This window comes from Rhipicephalus sanguineus, chromosome 9, assembly GCF_013339695.2.
Source record: "Rhipicephalus sanguineus isolate Rsan-2018 chromosome 9, BIME_Rsan_1.4, whole genome shotgun sequence".
Lineage (NCBI taxonomy): Eukaryota > Metazoa > Arthropoda > Arachnida > Ixodida > Ixodidae > Rhipicephalus > Rhipicephalus sanguineus.
The window spans coordinates 30472722-30494563 of NC_051184.2; the positions used below are offsets into that span (position 1 = coordinate 30472722).

General features: G+C 47.0%; 1 protein-coding gene across 1 annotated transcript in view; it reads left to right on the forward strand.

The window, feature by feature from the left end:
* Positions 1-21842, forward strand: part of LOC119404889 (caspase-2) — a 70919-nt gene that overhangs the window by 45962 nt on the left and 3115 nt on the right. Inside the window, exons 8-11 of the mRNA XM_037671577.2 lie at positions 4114-4228; positions 15343-15490; positions 16504-16679; positions 18574-18697. Coding sequence (XP_037527505.2) covers positions 4114-4228; positions 15343-15490; positions 16504-16679; positions 18574-18697 — 563 coding nt within the window. The remainder of the gene's footprint in view (positions 1-4113; positions 4229-15342; positions 15491-16503; positions 16680-18573; positions 18698-21842) is intronic.

Sequence of the window (21842 nt, forward strand, 5' to 3'; positions counted from 1 at the left end):
AACTCGTTAAGGTGGTGGTGTTGCCGATAGTTTTGGCTTCTTGACGTATTCAGTGTTGAGTGCGAAATATTCTTTGCGATCCTTTGAAGCATGGCAGCAGAATCAGACCTTGAAAGCGGTATAGCCTCTTCCTTGTCTCCTTGCAAAGCTGACCGAGCAGCATTAATCGCATGTTCGTTGCCAAGCACGCCGCAGTGACTTGGCAACCATTGAAATGTCACTTGGTGTCCCTTCTCGAATGACGTATGAATGAGGTGTCTTATCGCGAATACCAGTTGTTCATATGGTCCACGCCGCAGGGCTGACAAGAGAGATGGTAGGGCTGCTTTGGAGTCACTAAAAATTGACCTCGCTGCGGTTGTTCGCGATTGATAACACAAAAGTGCAGCGCGAAGAGCTGTCAGTTCAGCAGCCGTTGATGTTGTTGGGTGGTCGGTCTTAAAGCTAACAGTTACACCTTTCTCTGGGACAACTACTGCCCCGGACGAATCACGGATGTCGTTGAGCCGTCGGTGGTAAACATGTAGTGGTCGGTGTATTTCTCTGTGCAGTAGAAGCAGAGATAGCTTTTCAGGACAGGCGATGACAATCAGATTTTTTCTTGATTCCTGGTACACTGAGATGCACTGCAGGATGAATTAAAACACCAAGGTGGAATCGATGGTTTGGGATGCAGGGCTGAAGCCTGACGGTAGGTTGGCCCCTAAGGGGTATGGTAGGGTAAACAGGCTGTCTTGGTTCAGCTTTAGATCTTGGGAACTGTTCCATACTTGGTTGGTTGGTAACACTTTATTGATGGTCCGGCAGAGCTTTCGCCGACTGGGCTTTAGGTCTCCCACGAGGGGACGTCGAGGCCTTGCCTCACCGCCGCCTCGCGGGCCTGCTGGACAGCCCAAAGTTGGTCGCCGAGGCTGGGGCTGCGCAAGGCAGCGGCCCACCGCGGCGGAAGGGTTCCGGAGTTAGCACCTTCCGGATTTTTGTCACAGTCCCAGAGCATGTGATTTAATGTGGCGACCTCAGTGTGGCAGACCTTGCATATATTTGTCGGGTATGTACTCGGGTAGAGCCTGTTACACTTGTGCGGGGTTGGGGTACGTGTACGTCTGCAGTTGTCTGAGGGCCGCCGCCTGCGTCCTGTTCAGCTTGTCGCTGGGCGGAGGAAAGGTTCGGGCGGGCCAGGCAGAAGGCCTTGGTAATTTCATTATAGCTGGTCAAGCGGTCTTTGGTGTTGCCCCATAGACGACGGTCGCCGGTGCGGTTTGTGAGCTCGCGCGCCTTGGCGTGTGCCGTCTCGTTTAGGTTGCGTTGAGTCTCTGATACCTCTCCCATGTGAGCCGGAAACCAGATGAGCCTGGTTTGACAATCTACCGCTTGATGGACTTGGCTATTGCGTAGGATTCGGGCCGCTCGTCGCGAGATCCATCCTTTGGCGAAGTTTCTGATTGCTTGTCTCGAGTTGCAGATGACCGTCGTGCACGTCGTATCCGTGGTGCGAGCGCCACCGCCACTATTCCTCCGCTTCTTGTGCGTGCTCGCACGGTATACTTGCCGATATTCTCGTTTGGCCTTTCCAATCGACGACCGCGACCGCGAATCGTGAGCGTTCTGCGTATTCAGCGGCGTCAACAAACCGCGCCCCCATTTCGTCTCCGTAAGTGTGGAGAACTCTGGCCCTGGCCACTCTTCTGCCTTGGTTGTGCTCCGGGTGAATGTTCCGTGGAATTGGGTCACCCTTAGCGTTTGCCTGATCGTGTCTGGAACGGCGGCTTTCTGGCCTTGTTGTGTGTGGTAACGAATGCCGAGACTTCCATGATCTGGCGTCCCGCTCTCGTGCTCGATAGTCCTTTCTAGTTGTGAAGTGCGCTGCACCTCGGCGATTTCGCTGAGCGTGTTGTGAAGCCCAAGTGAAATTTTTCATATTCAATGAGAAAGCTTTTGGCCTTCGCTTTATGTAATTTTGACCCTGTAGCCTTTCTTCCTTTTTAGTATTCGAGTACTAAATTTTAGACTAGTGTGTAAATTTATATGTACCTTTTCTCAGGAACAACAAATGGCATGACCGTAAACTTTGGTATGTTTATCCCACATGGTAGTAGCATTAGTCCCCAGCTATAAGAAGTAGTTCCTACATTTATCTCACGAGAAAGGAATGTATTGTCCTCGTTTATCACATACCGTAAGAGAGACTTTTCATTTAACCTTTTATTCTCTATTATAACTCATGTTGTTGCTTGGAGTTTTAGGTTCCGACTGTTTGGAAGGGATTCAAATATAATCTTAGAAAATTTCAGCACAATCGGTCGGATAGCTTTCCAGAAAAGGTACATCAGGTTTGGAAAGTTTTCAGAAAACGGATCGTGAGAACAATGCGCTTTTATGTTTACAAGCATGGAGGAAGGAATACTAAGGAGAGGCCCTGACGTCACATTCGTGAAGCCCCCACATCGCAAACACCCGTATCGCCTCCTAGTGAAGGCGCAGCGAAACATTTTGTGATTTCCGTTGCGACGTTTGCAAGCGCATGCGCGCATCGCGAAACTTTGCAGCCTTTTTTTGTTTGTTTGTTTTTCGCCGTGCAAGCGGTGTAGTCGATTCACGCATGCTGCTCTTTGTGTGTGTTCTTTAGGAAAGCTACGCAATGCCCAGCTGTTGTGTATACCCTGTGCAAATCCGGTACCCGGTGCGTGCGAAGCTCTCGGATGTGCGCTCTGTTGCTTGTTACTCATTCTGTCAACTCAAAACTCATGTGAACTTTTGTTTTTGGCATCTGACGCGCCGTACATAACATGCGCTGAAGGCATCGTACGTTTTAGAGGCTGTGTCGTTCAACGAAAGGGCAATAAACTTTTGTTGTTATTATCAGACTACGTGATGTATGTATTGTGCGGTGTGTGCCCGCTGCGTGCTTGTGTTGTGTGCGCACTGGAGTTACAAACTTTACGTGCACGATCGCCTATACAACACAGCGGGGTCCTCTTTTCGACGTGAAGTTACGTCAACTATAGGTTGGCGTTGCGCCGAATAGCCACTGCGCTCATTCCATATACACGAGCAAAGAACCGCTAATCGGGCAATAGATCGGGAAATCGGGCTACGAGAAAGGAAAAGAAAGATCTAACGCCCAGCGGGACGCATAAGTCACTGCTAGGTGAGTTCGCATACGGTGATGTAGGGGCTGAATGTTTTTGATTACGGCACATACCGGTACTTTCTGTACTGCTGCACAAAAACGCTCCACGAAGAATTTCAGCATGCAGTGCTCGGGCCTGTCACGCACGAACAGCCTGGTAAACGTCTGCTTGCAACGTTTTACTACGTGCGAACCGCACAATACGCGCTAAGTTTATGCCGGGACTACAAATCTGAGCAGAAGCGAACCACCGTGGAGAGCACGCCGCGGGGCGTCGACTGTTTTGTTTGCCCCATACCGGTTTGTTTGCCCCGTAAATCTGACGTCACTTGCGCCACACTTTTCGCAATGCATTGGGATACGATAGGGCCTCTCCTCAGTTTTTCCTTCCTCCATGTTTACAAGCATACACGGAAAGTGGTCAAGACATCAAACAATGACTACACTACAAAAGCATCTTTGCTGGGAAAATTTTCAATCAGATGTTGTAGAAATGGTAGGAAATAAATATATCTAACCGATCTAGCCATATTCATTGTTTAAAAAATACATATACGTGAATGATGGAAAAGAACATGTCAACAAACCGTCACATCCGTCAAGAGATGAGGTTTTCGGTGCCATTTTTAAATGGCTTTGAGTACTGCTGTGCGCTTGCCAATGCACGGTCTCACTCCTCAGAATATGTATTATTTATTTTTTAGCAATGAAATAGAAAATTGCCTTTCTAATCGATCTACCCTGTATACCCCTTTAAACAGCATCGCTGTTAAAATTATACTTGGCAATGCCAGCTTCAGGTTGCCGCGCCTGTTTGTAGCAACATGAATTTCGACAGCGTTTACAGACCCTATTAACGTTTTTAATGGATAAAACTGAACCAGAGAATTGTAAGGAAGCCCAAGACTTCTCAAGTTGGAAAGCTTGCACAGTGATTTTTCTTTAGTTAATATTGTAAGAAACTGTGGTTGTGCCATTCCCAGAAACTGCAGAACACAGTCAGCGTCCCCGTGTCCTGTGCCACCCACACCGCCGGAGGCAGAAGAGTACAACATGCCGCACCGCAGACGTGGCAAGTGCGTCATCTTCAATTACCTGGTGAGTGCAGAGTTGGGTAACCTCCCTCTGTGCAACAGACTCGCACGGCATCATTCCACTGGCCATAAAAGGTTGTAGCCTCAATTCCTGGCTGGTGCAGCTGTCTTTTTGAAAAGAGCAGAGTTCCAAAAAACTAAAAAAGAGAAAACACGTTCATAACAGTCGACCACATAAGTGTCGGAATTGCTGGATCTGTGAGTTCAATTTCTAAGCATTTCATTGACCTTAGTAACACATGTTCCGCACATATACCGGTACCGTATTTATTCAAATGCACACTTTTTTTAATGTGGTCAGTGAAAAGGTTGCTCAGGTATGTACAGTATTAAAACTGATCAGTATAATAAAAATTTGGGTGAGTTGGTGTTGGTTCATAATGAAACGGGGGTGCGAATAGTCCTGTGTCAATCATGTTCACTCGTTTCATTATTAAAATTGATGGCTGGGCGAGTTGGTATGAATTCATGTTTAAACATGTTTGTAGCACGCACAAAAGACTGACTCACAGAAAGAAGGTACAAACGAGCACTTCTTTCTGTGAGTCCCTGTCTTTTGTGCTCGCTACAAAAATTTTTAAACATGAACGTATAGTATTGCTCTATTGAGGAAAACCAGTTTTGTCATATTACTCAGTTGCCCTTTCGCAATACCATAAGCACCACTCTTGCCGATGATACACTTGGCCAAATGTGAAAGCGTGCAGAAAATACTCGCGGCGACGGCGCCTTGCAGTTCCCACATCAACTTGTCGTGACATTGTAAGTTTTGACAATGTCTAGTAAGGCCTACATAACTACTTATCAGTACAACTTAATTACATTGTGTGTTTAGCGAGCCAGAGACATAACATGATAAGTTTCAGGAAATTCTATTTGTAGCGAAGCCTTGGAGATGAGTAATGGGTTGTGCTCTCTATAGCCTTCTAGTGGGTCGTCCTCTTTGGCTCTTCCCGCTCTCGCTGTGAGTCTGTTTTTTGCCTTGACTGTCGCCATTGCGCATCGTCGCCGACTGCCATCAAATAAACACCTCAACAAGTTAATTATCGGATGATTAGGAGGACACTCGCCGTCTCTGTGCATTTGGTATGTTGTAAAGAGCTGGCTTGCACTTACTTGATCCTATTTAAGGGGGAACGTGGCAATGAAAACTATCTTGGTTATTTATGGAGATAAAGTGATGAAATTTGGCATGCAGATGTTATATGTCGTGCTGATATCATAACTGAAATCGGTTTTGAGGTATCTGTTGTAGTCTTTGAGTTACAACACTTGATAGACTCACACTATCATCCCAAAATTAATTAATGAATTAGACATAAGTTCGTCAAGATTTTTGCATATGAATATTTACAAGGGCCCATTGTGTGCAGTAAAGCTATTGGTTTATTTTTTAATACTCAAATAAGCACACAAAAATTAAAAAAAAAATTTCTTGTACTCAATGTCTTACTAACAACTTTTACAAAAAGGCAGTTATAAAAATCTGTGCAGTGTGCAGACAAATATGGACAGCTTTACGGTACTCACCAATGCCTCAGGATCTAAGCGCAGAAAACGGAATGGTTATATCTTTATTTGTTGTGAAATGGCACAGGGATGACTGACAGCAACTGTTAAAAAAATGAAAGCTGTGAAAATGGAGCTCAAAGAAAATGGAGCTAAAAGCTAAGAAAATGGAACTTAGAAGGAAGCTGGTTTTATTTTTCATTGGAGAAATGCAGCTTTGTGGCTATCTTGAACTCTATCTGTCCTCTTTATGATGATGCCAATATGGTGGCACTGTGTCAAGGGAAAACTGCAGATTTGCATTTTCTAAAGCCCAATTTTCTCATTGTTTTTGATGACAACACACTAGTAAAATGCTTTTTTTTTCAACTTCTACTGCTTATTTTGGTCTAATATTTCACCATGACGTCATGGTCTCAGGATTGCAGAAAAAAAAATTAATTAAAAAAATTGAACATTTTGACCAAATTTACCATTCCCATTGCCAAGTCCCCCCTTAACTTTTTCTTAGTATGGATGAAAGATGTTATATTCTAAAAAGGCCAGAGGCCAAACTTGGGAAGCTTCAGGTGCGGTAGAATCTCGTTCAAAATAGCCTCAACATAACGGGGAAAATGTCCTCTGAATAATAGCGATTATGTTTTTTGAGACAGATAAGCTTAAAGGGACCGACAACCGCTCAGAACACAAACTGAGATAACCCCACTAATAGAAGGATTGTCTATTGTATTGTCTAAAACGAACCCTGTTTTTCACATTAAATGCGAATTTATATTTTTATTTCTTCACTCAAAATTACTTTTGGCGCCTCTGGCGGCACAAAAGTGAACGTACACATGTACCTATCACGTGTCCTTTTACTGGTGTACGCTATTAATTGTCTCTACATTAGCGTTAATGTACAGCACACATTTTATTATAATCTTTTCTAACGTAAAACATGCAGATATGCATTCATTTGCACTGAGCAGAACAGTGGTGCTGCCTTCGCTTGACGTATGACCCGATGCTCATGATTGGATTGGATTGGATAAACTTTTATTTGGTCCTCCAAAACACAGATCAATGTGTCGCGGGCCGCTCCCACGTGGGGACCGAGAGGCCGAGCCCCTCAGCCGCCTCGCGGGCTTGGTGGACAGCCCAGAGTTGTTCTGCCAAGGACGGGCTGCGGATTGCCGCCTCCCATCTGGCAGAGGTGATGTTAGGTAAATGAGCGAATTTGGTACACTGCCAGAGCATGTGGTCTAGGGTAGCTATTTCCCCACAATATGGGCAGAGATTACTTGGGTATAGTTCAGGGTAAATAATGTTTAACATTTTCAAGGTGGGGTACGTCTTAGTTTGCAATAGCCTTAATGTAAGTGCTTGGGGCCTAGTGAGATTTTTGTGAGGTAGAGGGAAAATCCTCCGGGATAGATATGAGCGGCAGCATGAACGTTGTTAGCTGAGGGCCTAATGGCACTTCCCAATGTGTTGGAAAAGTACGAATAGTTGCTCACGGCCTTTGAGATTACCTCCGGTGACGCGTTGCCGGATCTAATCGTGTAGGCCACGAGTGCCTAGCTCACGAGGCAGAAAGAGATCTCACGTGACGACAGATGTTCGGAAAACTTTTTCTACCTGCTTTTTAGATTCCAGAATGGTCGAAAATGTCAATATGAAGGTGGTTAATCACAGTTTCACCCACTCTTGTGAAAGCAGAACCTTGAGCATAATGTGAGGAGGGCCATCAATATCGCTATCGCTTCACAGTGTTGCTGGAGGAAGTGTACGTACAGTTCAGGGGCTATTCAGATCGAAAAATACTGCTAATAAAATAACCACGCACTTTTGGGATTAACCGCTGCAGCTACAAACACTACGAAGGGTGAGCTTTCTATTGCGCCGTAAAAAACTGGGTTGAGAAAAATCGGTTGTTGGTCCTTTTAAGTGAAGCCCCGGCATCTTTCGTTTGCACTCTCAACATTGCTAAATATGTTTAGCGTAAAGAAGTCACGATGTTAGTTAGTTTGCTCGTTGGTATGGGTTGTGGTTGGCGGCTGTTGGATTGCTTTTTGCCAGTTAACCAAAGGGGCACAAGAGCACGAAGTTGTGGGCGGCTAGATAGGTAGATAGGGGCTCAAAGTTCCTTTGGTTCACCAAGAAATGCTTTGTATTTAAAAGAACAACACATTTGCCTGCCGCAGTTGAGGTACGTAAGCACAAGTACTCGAAGCACGCGCGTCATTTGTGCAGCATCGTCTGCTCCGCCGGACTTAGCCAAGATGGCTCCAGTAGTTGCAGTGGCGCCTACTAGATGGCACTTTGAATTTCACATAAGGTCTGTCGGTGACTGAATAACATCAAGTTGTACATGAAGAGTCATTGTAACTGTTCATTTGAGGTGGTTTCCTGGATTGAAGACCATGTGTTGTGAGAACATATTGCTACAGTATGAGCCGGGTCAGGGTATGAGCCAGGAGAGAAGAGGAAGAAGAGGTTCAGCTGGTTCTACCTATGGACGCCATCACCACCTATCATTGCCTGACTTCATCTGTAAATAAACACAGTTAACTTCAATCGAACCGTAACAGTTTTGTGGTGGAGGTGCGGGGTATCGAATCAAGCAACACGGTTCTGCAACCGCCTGATCTACGCCGAAGCCGCCGCATTGCTGGACTGCCCCCGTTACCACTGGAGGTTGACATGTCTCGTGGTGAAGACGGAACCTGGAACTACTCAGCTGCAGCCACAGCACCAGTTCCAGCAGTACCTTTGCTACCTGCTTCGGTCGCAGCTGGCCCTTGGCAGCGTCAGCATCTGATAGAGCCTCGTACCTTCGGAGGCAAATCTGGTGAGGACGTGGACGAGTGGCTCACACACTACAAACGGGTGAGCAGTTACTACCGTTGGGACGCGGCAACTCAGCTGACTAATGTGGTGTTTTTCTTGGCGGACACGGCACTGACATGGTATGAGAACCACGAGGACATCCTCACGACGTGGGATCGCTTCGTGTTGGAAGTAAAAGAGTGTTTTGGGGACTCCGTGGCAAAGAGGAAGCAAGCCGAACAAACGCTGCTGCAAAGAGCCCAGGTACCAGGCGAAACATGCACGATGTACATTGAAGCTATATTGAAGCTGTGCAAGACCATCAACCCTTGCATGTCTGAAGAGGACAAAGTCGGCCACCTGCTAAAAGGAATCGCAGAGGACGTTTATCAATTCCTCATCGGCAAAGATAGCATTGCTACAGTAGCCGACGTCATACGGCACTGTCGTACATTTGAGACACTGAAGATGCGGCGTATCGTTCCGAAATTTGGCCGACTACCGAATGTGACCACAGTAGCGAGTGTTGACGACTACACACCTTTTGATCTTGCGTCTACAATACGCGAGATCGTACGTGAAGAACTTTGTCGGCACGCTCGCGCGACGCCTTGTGAAGCTGCACCTATGTCGGTTCCCGCTCCACATCAAGTTTCCATTGCTGCAGCGGGCGTCGAGGAGCACAACTACGGTTCTGGCGCACCACCGAGGCCGCAGCGCAATCACTACCAAGACTCAAGGTACGAGCGCCGCTTCAGTTACCCTCGTCAGCCCGCCGCCAGCTATCAGGGCTCAAACGAATATACACTTGTGCCACCGCGTCGGGGCGATGCTTTCCAGCAGTATAATGCATATCGCCCACCTCCTGTGTGCTATAGTTGTGGTGCTCCCGGACACATAGCTCGATTCTGTCGTCGGCGGAGTGAGGCGACATCGCGATACGAGCCACCGTCAGCATTTCCTTGTGGCGGCAACGCTTACAACGATCCCTGGTCCGCCTATCCCAGGAGCACCCCGCGACAGGAGAACCGGCGTGGTAGCTCTCCCGCTTCTGATCGTAGCTTGACACCTCCATCTGCCCGACCGCGTCGCTCGCCTTCACCTCGACGGCGGCTGTCGTCACCGCCACCGCAGGGAAACTAGCCAGCGCGACCAATGGAGGTGAGGTCGCACAAAAGGACTCGACTCATATGCCTCCACCAGTTACCATGTTTAAGAACAGGATACATGTTTCAATAGATGGACTAAGTGCAGCAGCTTTAGTGGACACCGGTGCGACGATTTCAGTCATGAGTGTTTCGTTCAAAGATCGCATTGGTCGCAAAGTTATGTTTCCCTGTCAGGATTCTACTAGATTTCGTGGCGTCGGCGGTGATGTATTTCAACCTGTAGGAGTCTGCACCGTTAACGTGCTGTTAGCAGGAACGGTGTTTCCAACTGAGTTTTTGGTTCTGCAGCGGTGTACGCACGATGTTATTCTCGGCATTGACTTCCTCCAAGAGTGTGGTGCTTTCGTCGACTGTGGTACCGGTGAGCTTTCTGTTAGTGGTGACATTGTTCCTGATCTCTTTGACGAGCCGACGCCTGCGGAAGACACACTGATTGTTTCCGAAGAGCTCACAGTACCACCATGGTCCATGAAGTCAATTGCCGTATCTTCTTCAGTTGCTGCCGTGACATCCTTTGATGCCGTCGTTCACCCTCTCACGGCTACATGTGCAAAGAAAGACATAATAGTACCTCGTTGCGTGGTATCGATTGATAACGGAACAACGTTTCTGTGGGTGTTTAACTGTTCGCCAGTGCCGGTTATTCTTCCTCGAGGAATGAAGCTCGCACTGCTCGATGATGCCACGGAGAGTTCTATTGCTGCCATCGACGACGAAAAAAATGACAAACACTCAACGATTTCCAAACGCAGTTGCTCCTACGAGACACACATTTTGAGCATGGTCAGCAAGACGCTACGGTCATATGAGCAACAAACGCTGGTTCAGCTATTAGAACGACATGCGTCCATGTTTGACTTTGGCGAAAAGGAGGAGCGACTGTCCTTACCGTGTTCTCGAGCCCGACACAGGATTGATACAGGCTCTGCTCATCCGGTTCGACAAAAACCCTACCGGGTATCGGCATCAGAACGGAAAGTCATTGCTGACCAAGTTCAGGATATGCTGCACAAAGGCGTTATTGAAGAGTCGTGCAGCCCGTGGGCAGCGCCTGTCATTTTGGTTAAGAAGAAGGACGGCTCTTGGAGGTTCTGCGTCGATTATAGACGATTGAACGCCCTGACTAAAAAGGATGTGTATCCGCTGCCTCGGATCGACTGACGTCATTGACTGCCTGCACTCAGCTTCTTACTTTTCATCACTTGACCTAAGATCAGGGTATTGGCAGATCCCTATGCACCCTGCTGACAAGGAAAAGACCGCATTTGTGACGCCTGATGGACTGTATCAATTTAATGTTATGCCGTTTGGGCTTTGCAATGCTCCCGCAACTTTTGAAAGATTTATGGATTCAATTCTTCGCGGTCTTAAATGGGAAGTCTGTTTGTGCTATCTGGACGACATGGTTATTTTTGGACGCACATTCGACGAGCATAACGCCCGCTTAAACCTCGTTCTGGACTGTGTCGAAAAGGCTGGCTTGGTTTTGAACTCAAAGAAGTGCCGCTTTGGTGAACGACAGGCATTGGTCCTCGGCCACCTGGTCGACAAAGATGGTGTCAGGCCCGACCCTCGAAAAATTGAAGCAGTCAGCACCTTTAAGCCACCAAAGTCTGTAAAGGAACTCTGCAGCTTCCTAGGGCTATGTTCTTACTTTCGGCGCTTTGTGCCGAAATTTGCAGACATCATGTATCCATTGAACAGCCTCTTGCGAAAAGACAGCACATTCGAATGGACATCTGAATGTGATGCTGCACTCTCTCAACTAAAATTTCGGCTGACGTCAGAACCTCTCCTTCGTCACTTCGATCCATCTGAGTCTACGGAAGTGCACTGTGACGCAAGCGGTATTGGCATCGGAGGCGTGCTCGTTCAGCGTCATAATGATGAAGAGCATGTGGTCGCCTATACGAGTCGTTCTCTGAGCAAGGCAGAAATGAATTATGCTGTAACAGAGCAAGAATGCTTGGCAGCTTTATTTTCTGTTCAGAAGTTTCGTTGTTACCTGTATGGGCGTCCGTTCACGATTGTAACTGACCATCATTCCATGTGTTGGCTCGTTAACCTCCGAGACCCTTCTGGACGCCTTGCACGCTGGGCTTTGCGGCTCCAGGAATTTGACTTTAATGTTTCATACAAAAGTGGCAGGCGTCATTCCGATGCGGATTGCCTTTCTCGTCTTCCTTTGTCAACAACGGAAGATAATGCCGACACCTCCGACATCTGCTTTGCGGCTCTCTCTCACACGTTTCCTGACATCACCATCTTCCAGCGGGAACAGCCCAATGATTTATGTTTGGATCCATTGTTCGCCGACGCTCGCAGTCCTAAGGGCAGTGGTCGATTTTGCCTTCGAGATGGACTGTTATACGAGATAAATTACTCGGGTCATGGTGCGCGGTATTTATTGGTTGTTCCCGACAGTCTGCGACGCGACGTTCTCCGTGTCATGCATGATGATCCGACGTCAGGCCATCTTGGATTCATTCGCACTTTACACCGAATGCAGGAGCGGTTTTACTGGCCTAAAATGCGAACATGTACGAAACAATACGTCTCGAGCTGCGACAAGTGCCAGCGCCACAAGCGACCCACCAGCGCTCCACACGGACTTCTTCATCCTGTAGCGCCGCCCACTACGCCTTTCGAGCAAGTTGGTATCGACCTGCTAGGACCGTTTCCGCAATCTTCGAACAACAACCGCTGGGTCATAGTGTGTGTCGATCACCTCACCCGATATGCGGAAACTGCTGCGATACCATCCTCCACAGCCGCGTCCGTAGCTTCCTTCCTGTTACGCTCCTTTGTTCTTCGCCATGGACCGCCTCGTGTAATCATTAGTGACCGTGGTCGCCAATTCGTCGCCGACACTGTGGAAGAATTGCTTCGCCTTTGCACTTCGCAGTTCCGCCACTCAACGCCATATCATCCTCAGACAAACGGGCTTGTCGAGCGCACAAGCCTGCCGCGAACGCTGAGTGCTTGTTCTTTCAACAGGCACGTCGCTCAGCGAAACGCTGTCTTCAGTTTCTATGTTGCCTGGATGCTCCGCGTTCTTTTCTTCTATGCCCTCTTCAACAATACTGGCATGCAGTTCACTAATCGTTTTACTACCAAACTCTGCAACATTTGAGCCTTTTTCCTTCTGCTCATTCCTTAAAAGACTGATCTCCGCTGCACTACTAGCGTGCTCACTGCCCTTTTTCTCCTTGGAGACAGAACTCTGAAACTCTGGAACACTGACTTCTCCCAATGAAACTTCTATGGGCCTTCTCTCATCCTGTCCAATACCCTCTTTGGCTTGTTTGGCTTGTGCCAATCGCAGTTGAAGCTCGAGTTCCTGCTTCTCTCGAGCATAAGCTTCTAACACTGCGGCGTGTTTTGCCTCGAACTCTTGTCGACGGCGTTCCCTCTCTTCTTCAATAAACCTTAAAGCTTGCTCCTTATTGAGCTTTCTCTCCCGAATGACTCTTGATACCTTCCCCCAATCCATCCTTGCAACCCCCGACGATACGTGACTGGGCCCAACGCTGGAAAAATCCTGGCACAGGCTCGCCACTTATTGTGTCACGTATCTCGGGAGCGCTTGCAATGTCGGAATGGAGTTGGGAGAGAGAGAGAAGAGAGACTCGGGAGAGACCGTGGTGGCACAGCAAACCAAACTTTATCTAACACACCACGGCAAGCAAAACACTAACACGCACTCAAAATTTACAATAAAAATCAACAAAAGGAAAATACTGAGTTAGTGCGTAATCACTAACACTACAAAACATTTGAGCTATGTCTAGCTCCTCTCTACTCCAGCGCCTGGCCACTATGGCCTCTCAGTTAGTCGCGCTACACATCGAACGTTCTTACTCCGTTCGTGGAGTCCGCTGACTCAATCCAGTTCCAAAGTCGACGCCCAGTCCCGTCGTCGCAGCTCCTGTCGACGTCTCAGGGCCGTCGTCGTCGATCAGACGCGTCGCTGATCGTCTTCCTCGCCGATGCCTCCTTCCTCTCGGAGAACACCGGTCCCTCCCAGCTAGGCCTAACTGTCGGCCGCTCCTCAGTGCCACTGGCTCGAACTGTCGACGTGGCTCTCCGGTGATTGTCGGTGGGTTGCCGTCTCGTCGAGCTGGGGTAGTGCCGCAGGTGCCATGAGAACTGCGTGATGAGGCTGCCGCAAGCCCGGGACGCCTCGCTCGGTAGACACCAAGGTCGACGGCCACCTTCCCGGGACATGCACAACGCTGCCTCCAGAACTCAGCCCTGCTGCTCTCGTCGCGGGTGCGACGCTGGCTTGCACCACCTTGCTCCTCGACAACTCCACCGAAGAATGACTTTCCCTTCTCCTGTGGTCTTTCTCGACGGCTCGGGTCGCGTGGCACGCGCCTTTCTCCGGCCAATGGCTTGCGTCGACGTGGCGGGGGTGCACACCATCGGGTACTTTTCCATTCCCCGCACACCATCGACGCCTTGCGCTGTCCAGCGCGTGCCCCGTGCCCCTTTACTCATGACAACGAGACCACAGACTTCACTCCTTTCTACCTCCTCTACGCTCGATCTCCGCGCAGTTGCCTCGATACAATACTCCCATTTGCGCTTCATACGGACGACTCAGTCGCCCAAACATTGTGCCGTGCTGAAGAAGCCCGCCAAATTGCTCGTCTGCGCACACTGGCATCGCAAGACCGATCCAAGCAGCGGTATGATCGACGCGGCGACGATGTTTCATTTGAAAAGGGTGACTTTGTATGGTTGTGGACCCCCCAACGCAAACGTGGTTTATGCCAGAAATTTTTATCCCAGTATGCTGGCCCATTCGTTGTAGTAGATCGCTTGAGTGACTTGACCTACGTGGTGGCACGTCTGACGTCAGCTGGTCGTCGGTCTAGTCGGACACAGTTGGCACATGTTGCTCGCCTCAAGAAGTTCCATCCCGCACTTCGCCAGTGATTCTGACTCGCCCAGTGGGCTTCGTCTGTGAACCGGGGAGTGCTACGGTATGAGCCGGGTCAGGGTATGAGCCAGGAGAGAAGAGGAAAAAGAGGTTCAGCTGGTTCTACCTATGGACGCCATCACCACCTATCATTGCCTGACTTCATCTGTAAATAAACACAGTTAACTTCAATCGAACCGTAACAATATGTCGAATTGTACCTCTTTTGGTAAAAATACCTTTAGAGCTTGCTTCAGTGGTTCCATTTACAAAGAATTCTGAAAATTTTGACGCCGATTAAGAAAAGTATCTGTGCCATTACACAAATACAAAAGTAACCACTTAAAGCACTGTTGTTTCATTTAACAAGTTATTTGATTCAAGTGATTTCCAATAATAGAGGTCTCAGTCTACCACTCTCACTGAGCCAGAATGGCAGATATACGAAAGAACTTTAAAATTCTTTAGGCAACTTTGACATAGTGGCCCTGGTGTTTTGGCTTAAGATTGAAGGAACTGAATGTTTGTTTTTCGAAGAGTCACCCTTTTTTGACAAACTGATGAAAGTAGAATTTAGAATGGATAGTTTGCCAGTTTCACATTATTAGTTTTGCCTCTAGTGCTGCTCATTGAAGTGCTGTGAGCAAGTCTTCCTACATTTCATTCACGCAGCTCCCCCCTCCCCCCATTTTTTTATTCACACAGCGTTTCGAAAGTCATCTAAAGGCGGCCGAGCGAACAGGCACGAAGAAGGACGCCGATAGCCTTCAAAGTTGCTTTCGTTCATTGGGCTTTGAAACGGTCACTCACGATGATCTATCAGTCAGGCAAACTAAGGAAACTCTGGATAACCGTAAGTTTCAATATTCCTCAATTGCCTCAGCAGTACAGTAGCATGATCATGGTTAATATACAGGGTGCCCCAGCTGAATTTAGCCAGAGTTTAAAAATATGCAGATGCACACTTTTTTAGTACAACTGTTCTTTCTGTTCTGCTTAATTGCTTAATCAAGCAAGATAAATTAACCAACTTCTGAAGCAACAACGCTGGGCAAAAAATCCGATGCGAAAGTTGTAGATCGATTTGCAAGAACTTCTGATTAGGCTGTTTCTAACTTTTAACAGCCAAGCTGTTAAGCAAGTCGTTCCTTGTCCGATGAACCAAAACACTATCATCATCATAAATGGGTATGTGCCATAGAAATTGAGTAAATCCCACTACTCAACACTGGTCCACTAAAAATGAAGAAGGCAACAGTTGCCTGCGAAGCGACGGCGGCGAGCCGAAGAACCTGAGAATGTACAATGAGAAAATACTAGGTAACGGGAAAGGCAATGGCGGCTGCAAGAAGACCCCGAAGCGATGGAAGGCCTACGCCATTGACAACGTGCCCATAATTCTATGAGAGCTGCGAACGTTTGGTTTCAGCATGAGTTTGTCTCTGGTCGGACATCCATGTCGTGTCTGACTGTGTGTGGTTTAAACTCGAACCTCTCTGTGCTGAAAATCAACGTAGAAACAACCCAGCACCACCTAGCTAAAGCCTAGCAACGACCTAGACGCAACCTAGAAACAACCCTCATCACCTAGCTAAGGCCTAGAAACAACCTAGAAGCAACCAGATTAGTCTTCGGAATCGTCCACTTTCGCTGTTTCAAGGCTTTGCGCGGCTTAGTGCTTAGTGTAAGCTTTGCCACTTCTTTTTTATTTTCTGGACTACCTAGCTTCCAAAAAAATTGTGTTACTTTGTCTTCTTGCTTCTTGGTATCCTATGCTTCCTCCTATTTTATAAGCTCAGTAATTGTGAGGTATTAGTAAGGAGCTCTGCCAGGAACTGCCACCTTGCTTTTATAAATTTTTCTTAGATGGAAAGCAAGATTACTCAGATGATGACTGCTTTGTCTGCTGCTTCCTGACGCATGGCGGTCATGACCATCTCTATGGAACGGATGGCAAGTTTTCTGTCAACGACATTGTTGAGCCCTTTCTCGATGAGGCCTGTCCCAGCCTGATCGGTAAACCCAAGTTGTTCTTCATTCAGGTCAGTGCCTTTTTCTTCCATCATTTGCTATGCTTTCTTTTAAATGTGAATAGCACTTCTTTAGCGAATATAATTTCCTCATTGACTGTCATAGTTGGTGCTAGTCAGTCTCTGCTGTAATTTCTTCTAAATTTTCATGCATTGATATATTATTAGTAGTCGCATAGTGGCAATAAGTCTTTGAGTAAATTGTTGTATTCGTAGCACAACAGAAATTTACTTCGAAATTATGAGTTTGCAAAGTCGCAAGGTCTTTTAATACAATAAAGACAAAGTTGAGAAAAAGCCATGTATGCTAGCTGCCCATACTTGTTTTTCCTGCAGGCTGAACTGGTGCACTTTTATCTAGTGTAGACCCTAGTGGCGGCTTTCCTCTAGAGTCGATGACGACCTAAGAATTACAATCAATCTATCCCTATAGTCAGCAACAAGCAATGGCAACGTATAGCCAGTTATATTTGCTCATTTCTTTCTTTGTACAGATCTTTCATTGTGTTGCTGGTTTTAGGATGTAGCCCGAACGTCATGGCAAATGTTATATGTAGGGGTGTGCGAATATTCGAAATTTCGAATATTTTTCGAGTAGTGTTTGCTATTCGATTCGATTCGCACTGGAATTTTACTATTCGAACTATTCGAACTTCCCAAAAACAAATACAGTCAACGTCCGATTGAAAGTGACCCCTTCAGATTTTCAATATGCTTCACCTCATTACACTCTCGTATTGCGGCAAAGCTGCCTTCAAGCTCCGTTTTTGGTCGAACTTTGCGAAGACAGTCAACGTCCGATTGGAAGTGGTCCCTAGATTTAATATGCTTCACCTCATTATACCCCCGTATTGCGGCAATGCTGCCTTTCAAGCTCCGTTACGGTCAAATTTTGCCAAGAGACAGTCAACGTCCGATTGAAAGTGGTCCCTAGATTTTCAATATGCTTCACCTCATCACACCTCGGTATTGCGGCAAAGCTGCCTTTCAAGCTACGGTCGCAAGTGTACTCACTCAAGAAAAAGCTGGTTCTAACATGGAGATGAAAGATGTGGCAGAGGTGGGGGCTCAGTTAATGCTGTTTTGGACCTGAAATTTGGGCAGGAAGTCCAAAAAATCGGAACCTGAAGCTTTTTAGCATCCAAAATTTTAGATGTTCTTATATATCGACGTCTACAAGGCAGATTTGGAACTCCGGACTTGAAGGGAGCACACCCTTGTCCACCACATCAGTTGGGCTTCCACAGAAGTTGAAAGAACAGGAGAGGCTGAGGAAATGGCATCTTTGCCTATCACGTGTAAAATGTTGTCGGCAACACTTTGGTTGCACCAAATCATGTACATAAATAGAATTCGGCCTCTACGTTGCCTCATTCTTGATAAGACAACTATGAAACTCCACCCCGCCAGTGCTTCAACCTAGCAAAAAGAAACACTTTCATGTTGCTATCTCATAAGAATATGCTTAGGAATCCTCTCCAACTTTTTTTTCTGCAATTTCGCTTCAAAGTATTAGAAAAATATTCGAGAAATATTCGAAAAATATTCGATTTGATTTGCACTCACACTTCAATATTCGAATTCGCTTCGCACCCAAAATTTTGCTATTCGCATAGCTCATTATATGTGATCCTGACACCAGTGTTCTGTCATATCTAATGGTACTTTAACTGGAAACAGCCAGCTTTCTTATTTCCAATGCACCTAGCTTTTTTTATGAGCAGAAGAAAAAGAGCTGGCACCAGCCCTTTAGCTTACATTACAGTGTTGGACACATTTACCACATTTATTTAAGTGGTGCCTTTACAGAATTTTCAGGTTGTCTCTTACTGTGGCAACCTGTGCAAGAAACTCAGAGGAGGAAAGTAAATGGCGTGCTTATTGTGCTATTACGATTATATTTCAGGCCTGTCGTGGAGACAGATTGGATTCGGGCGCTCAGGTAGTTTTCGACACTGCGGACTCGCCTACCTGGTCATACAAAATTCCCGATCATCCCGACATCCTGGTCGCCTGCTGCACAGTGCCAGGTAGGTGAGGTTGAAGAATTGTGGAGCATTACACAGCACCATTGTCCAATGGTAGCGTAGCAAGGAGCAGGGTTTGAACAAATGTGCAGATTGTCGTTGTTTACCTGTCTCATCTAATGAACCATTCGAGAATAAAATGTTGAAGATGCGGCAAAATATGTAAAAACTAAAATTTCTTTTCCACTTAAATCAGAAAATTGTTCCTTAAACCTGAAGTTCACATAACATCACATAGCACAAGAACTAAGCATTTCACATTCTTGTTTTTCCCGTACACAGTTAACAAGTGGAATTTTAGCTGCCTTTGTCTTATTTACTTAGTACAAAACTAGCGTAGGTCTTCCGGAATAATTTGTAAAACATTCTGCCCCAGTGTTTATGCACTTTGTTATTACATGTATAGGTGTTGAACTACACTGTATTATATTTTTGTGTATTTATTTGTATATTTTCTTTGTGTTAGGCCTTTTTATCTTGTTGTATTGGTTTTATATGCATTAATTAGTGCATATTTGGAAATAATGTTTTTCTTTTTGATACACTGTAATGTAAATATTTTTTTTTCTTACCTAATGTGTTTTGTTGCTCGTTAGTGAATTTCGGCCCCTCCTGCAAGGCCCATATTGGACCATAAAAGCAGTATTGTCTGCCTCTGCCAACAAAGGTTGCTGCCTGTCAAGATCGGTGCAGCACCCCTAGATTTTTCCGGTGACCAGCCATTCCTTCATGAGCCCCCGTGTAAATACCGCCATATTGAAACTGGCTTTCGCACACATTCAGTTCTCAAGGTGGTAACACTTCCAAAAGCATTTAGCTAAGCGATGGTGGCAATGTGGCTGTAAGATGGCTAACCTCCTTGTCATGCTTCCAGCTGCATCTTCAACGTGTCTGGGTGCTTGCTAATTCAGTCACAAACATGCAGCAGTCTTTCGTGGCACCTGGCTTTCCCACAGCCAGTGTGGTGGGACCCCAGCCAGGTGCCACAAAAGTATTCTTGTAGTATCTGTATTCTGGGATACTTTTTTCGTCCTTTTGCAGAAGTATCTCTGAAATATTCCATTACGTTAAAGACAAATGTATCTCAGTATTTGTATTTTAGGCTTCGAGTACGTGTATTTCGATATCTATTTTCCGGAATACTTTTCCGGGTATCTCTGCCCAGCCCTGTATGGAAGCATTGAATCAGTACCAACTAGCCCAGCTAAGGGCACTAACAAGTTACGAGTTATCTGTCATCCAAATGCATAGGCCTACGCAGGGTTCTTCATTAAAGGGGGTCAAGTCTCACCACAGTGCGACACTGGTCACGTGACATGTGCCCACCAAAATCAAGTGACACTAGCCACGTTACATGTTCCCGCCGAAATCATGTAATACTAGTCACTGTAACACTGGTCACGACGTGACATTTTCCTGCCATAATCACGTAACAATTACTAGTCATTGCACAAGTGCCCGCCAAAATCACGTAGCACTGGTCACGTGACACGTCCCTACAAAAAACACGTAACACTAGTCATGTGACATGTTCCCGCCAAAATCGCGTAACACTAGTGACATGACATCTTCCCGCTAAAAAATCGCGTAACTCTAGTCATGTGACTAGCTCCACTGTTGCTTCCAGCCTTGCACCACTAGTGCAAGCTGTGCGGGAAGCTAATGTGGGAATTCGACAACTCCTTTTTTTAGATGCGAAGCAGCTTTTGCTCGGGGCTGTGTCTGTCGTCGGTGGTGGCGTCCGCGCTCCACTGCGCATGCGCCTACTCTCTCTCCCACTCTCCTCCTTTACGCAGGTGTTCGGTCGCCTTCTCTCCTCTCCTCCCCCGCGGCGCAGCCTCTCCTCCCACGTGATGCAGCCGCGCCACAGCCAAATACAGCCTGTAACCCACTCTCTCCTCTCCCTCCCCCATTTCATGTGTATATAAGCGCGTGCGCATGGTCGGCTTCCGTCATTCTCACTTCGCTCCCGTTCAGATGAGTTGTAACGTCAACGTCAGCGCCAGTTGCAGCAGCACTCCAACCTCTGCCGAGATTGAGATCGTCGCAGAGCAGCAGCGCAGGGCTTGCCATGCCGAACGCAAACGGCTGCGCAGGCAAGGTGATCCCGAACTATGGGCCTTGGTGTCCGCCCCCAATGCTGCTTCGCATCCCCGCATGGTTCCCTTGAGTGGGAGATGGTGTAATTTTTTCAGCATATCGAAATTATTTACAAAGCTTGTGAGCATTAAAAGTCCGCACCACATAACAAATCATAATTTTGGTCGATGGTGCTACGCTTCAATATACACTGCCAGCAGTATTCAAGCAAACTGCGCAATTACCTTGCATAGCTCAGAGTGGTTGGTCGGGATCCATTTGTTGCACCGAATATTTCGAAGCCAAAGTAGTGTCTGCTTTCTTTCCTTTTTATTTATTTTTTTTGAACGTCAATTGATTGGACTTTAAAGCTACGGTTTCAGCAACCAAGCGCACAACAACAACCAATTCATGTGGGAACACCAGGATCAGTCACCGTGAATATAAGAGCCCCGCGTCCGCTGCGTAGAGCTGGTGTAAGTATGGTGGCTCGTCTGCGCTGCTCCGCTCAGCGCTGTCGTGGCCGTAAGAATCCAGAATCGTAATTTTTTAAAAGCAATAGCTCTACTCCACCAGGTACAAATCCAGGGAATGGCTGGTTCCGCAAATCTGAGCTTCTAACTCGGTCAAGGTCATGCCAGAATCCCCGAGGTGCGTCAGCGCCACAGAAAATTGTACATATAGCTCGTGTGATTGCACAGTGTTCTCGTGGATGAGTTCACGCTGATGTCTCTCCAGCGTATGAACGTGTTGATCACGTGCTTCGTTCCATGCACCTCGTGTGGACTGCACGGAGGAGCAATGACACCGCCAAGCATTGTCTGCAGTGTGTTTTCCTTGGGTGCAATTGTAGATGCGGTAGTTTCTACTACGAAAGCGGCTTCCTAGCAGCCACTTCGCCACAACCAGGCATTTAGGTGAAGGAGGAGTAGCGGGCCTGTCGAGTTATGAGCTAGGCTCACAGTGAAAATCTCCGGGAACTTTTAAAATGGCAAGCCAGATCCAATCACCCAGCCGACAGAGCTCGAAAGCCTCGAATGTCTTCTTCTTTCCCAAAGCAACCATAACC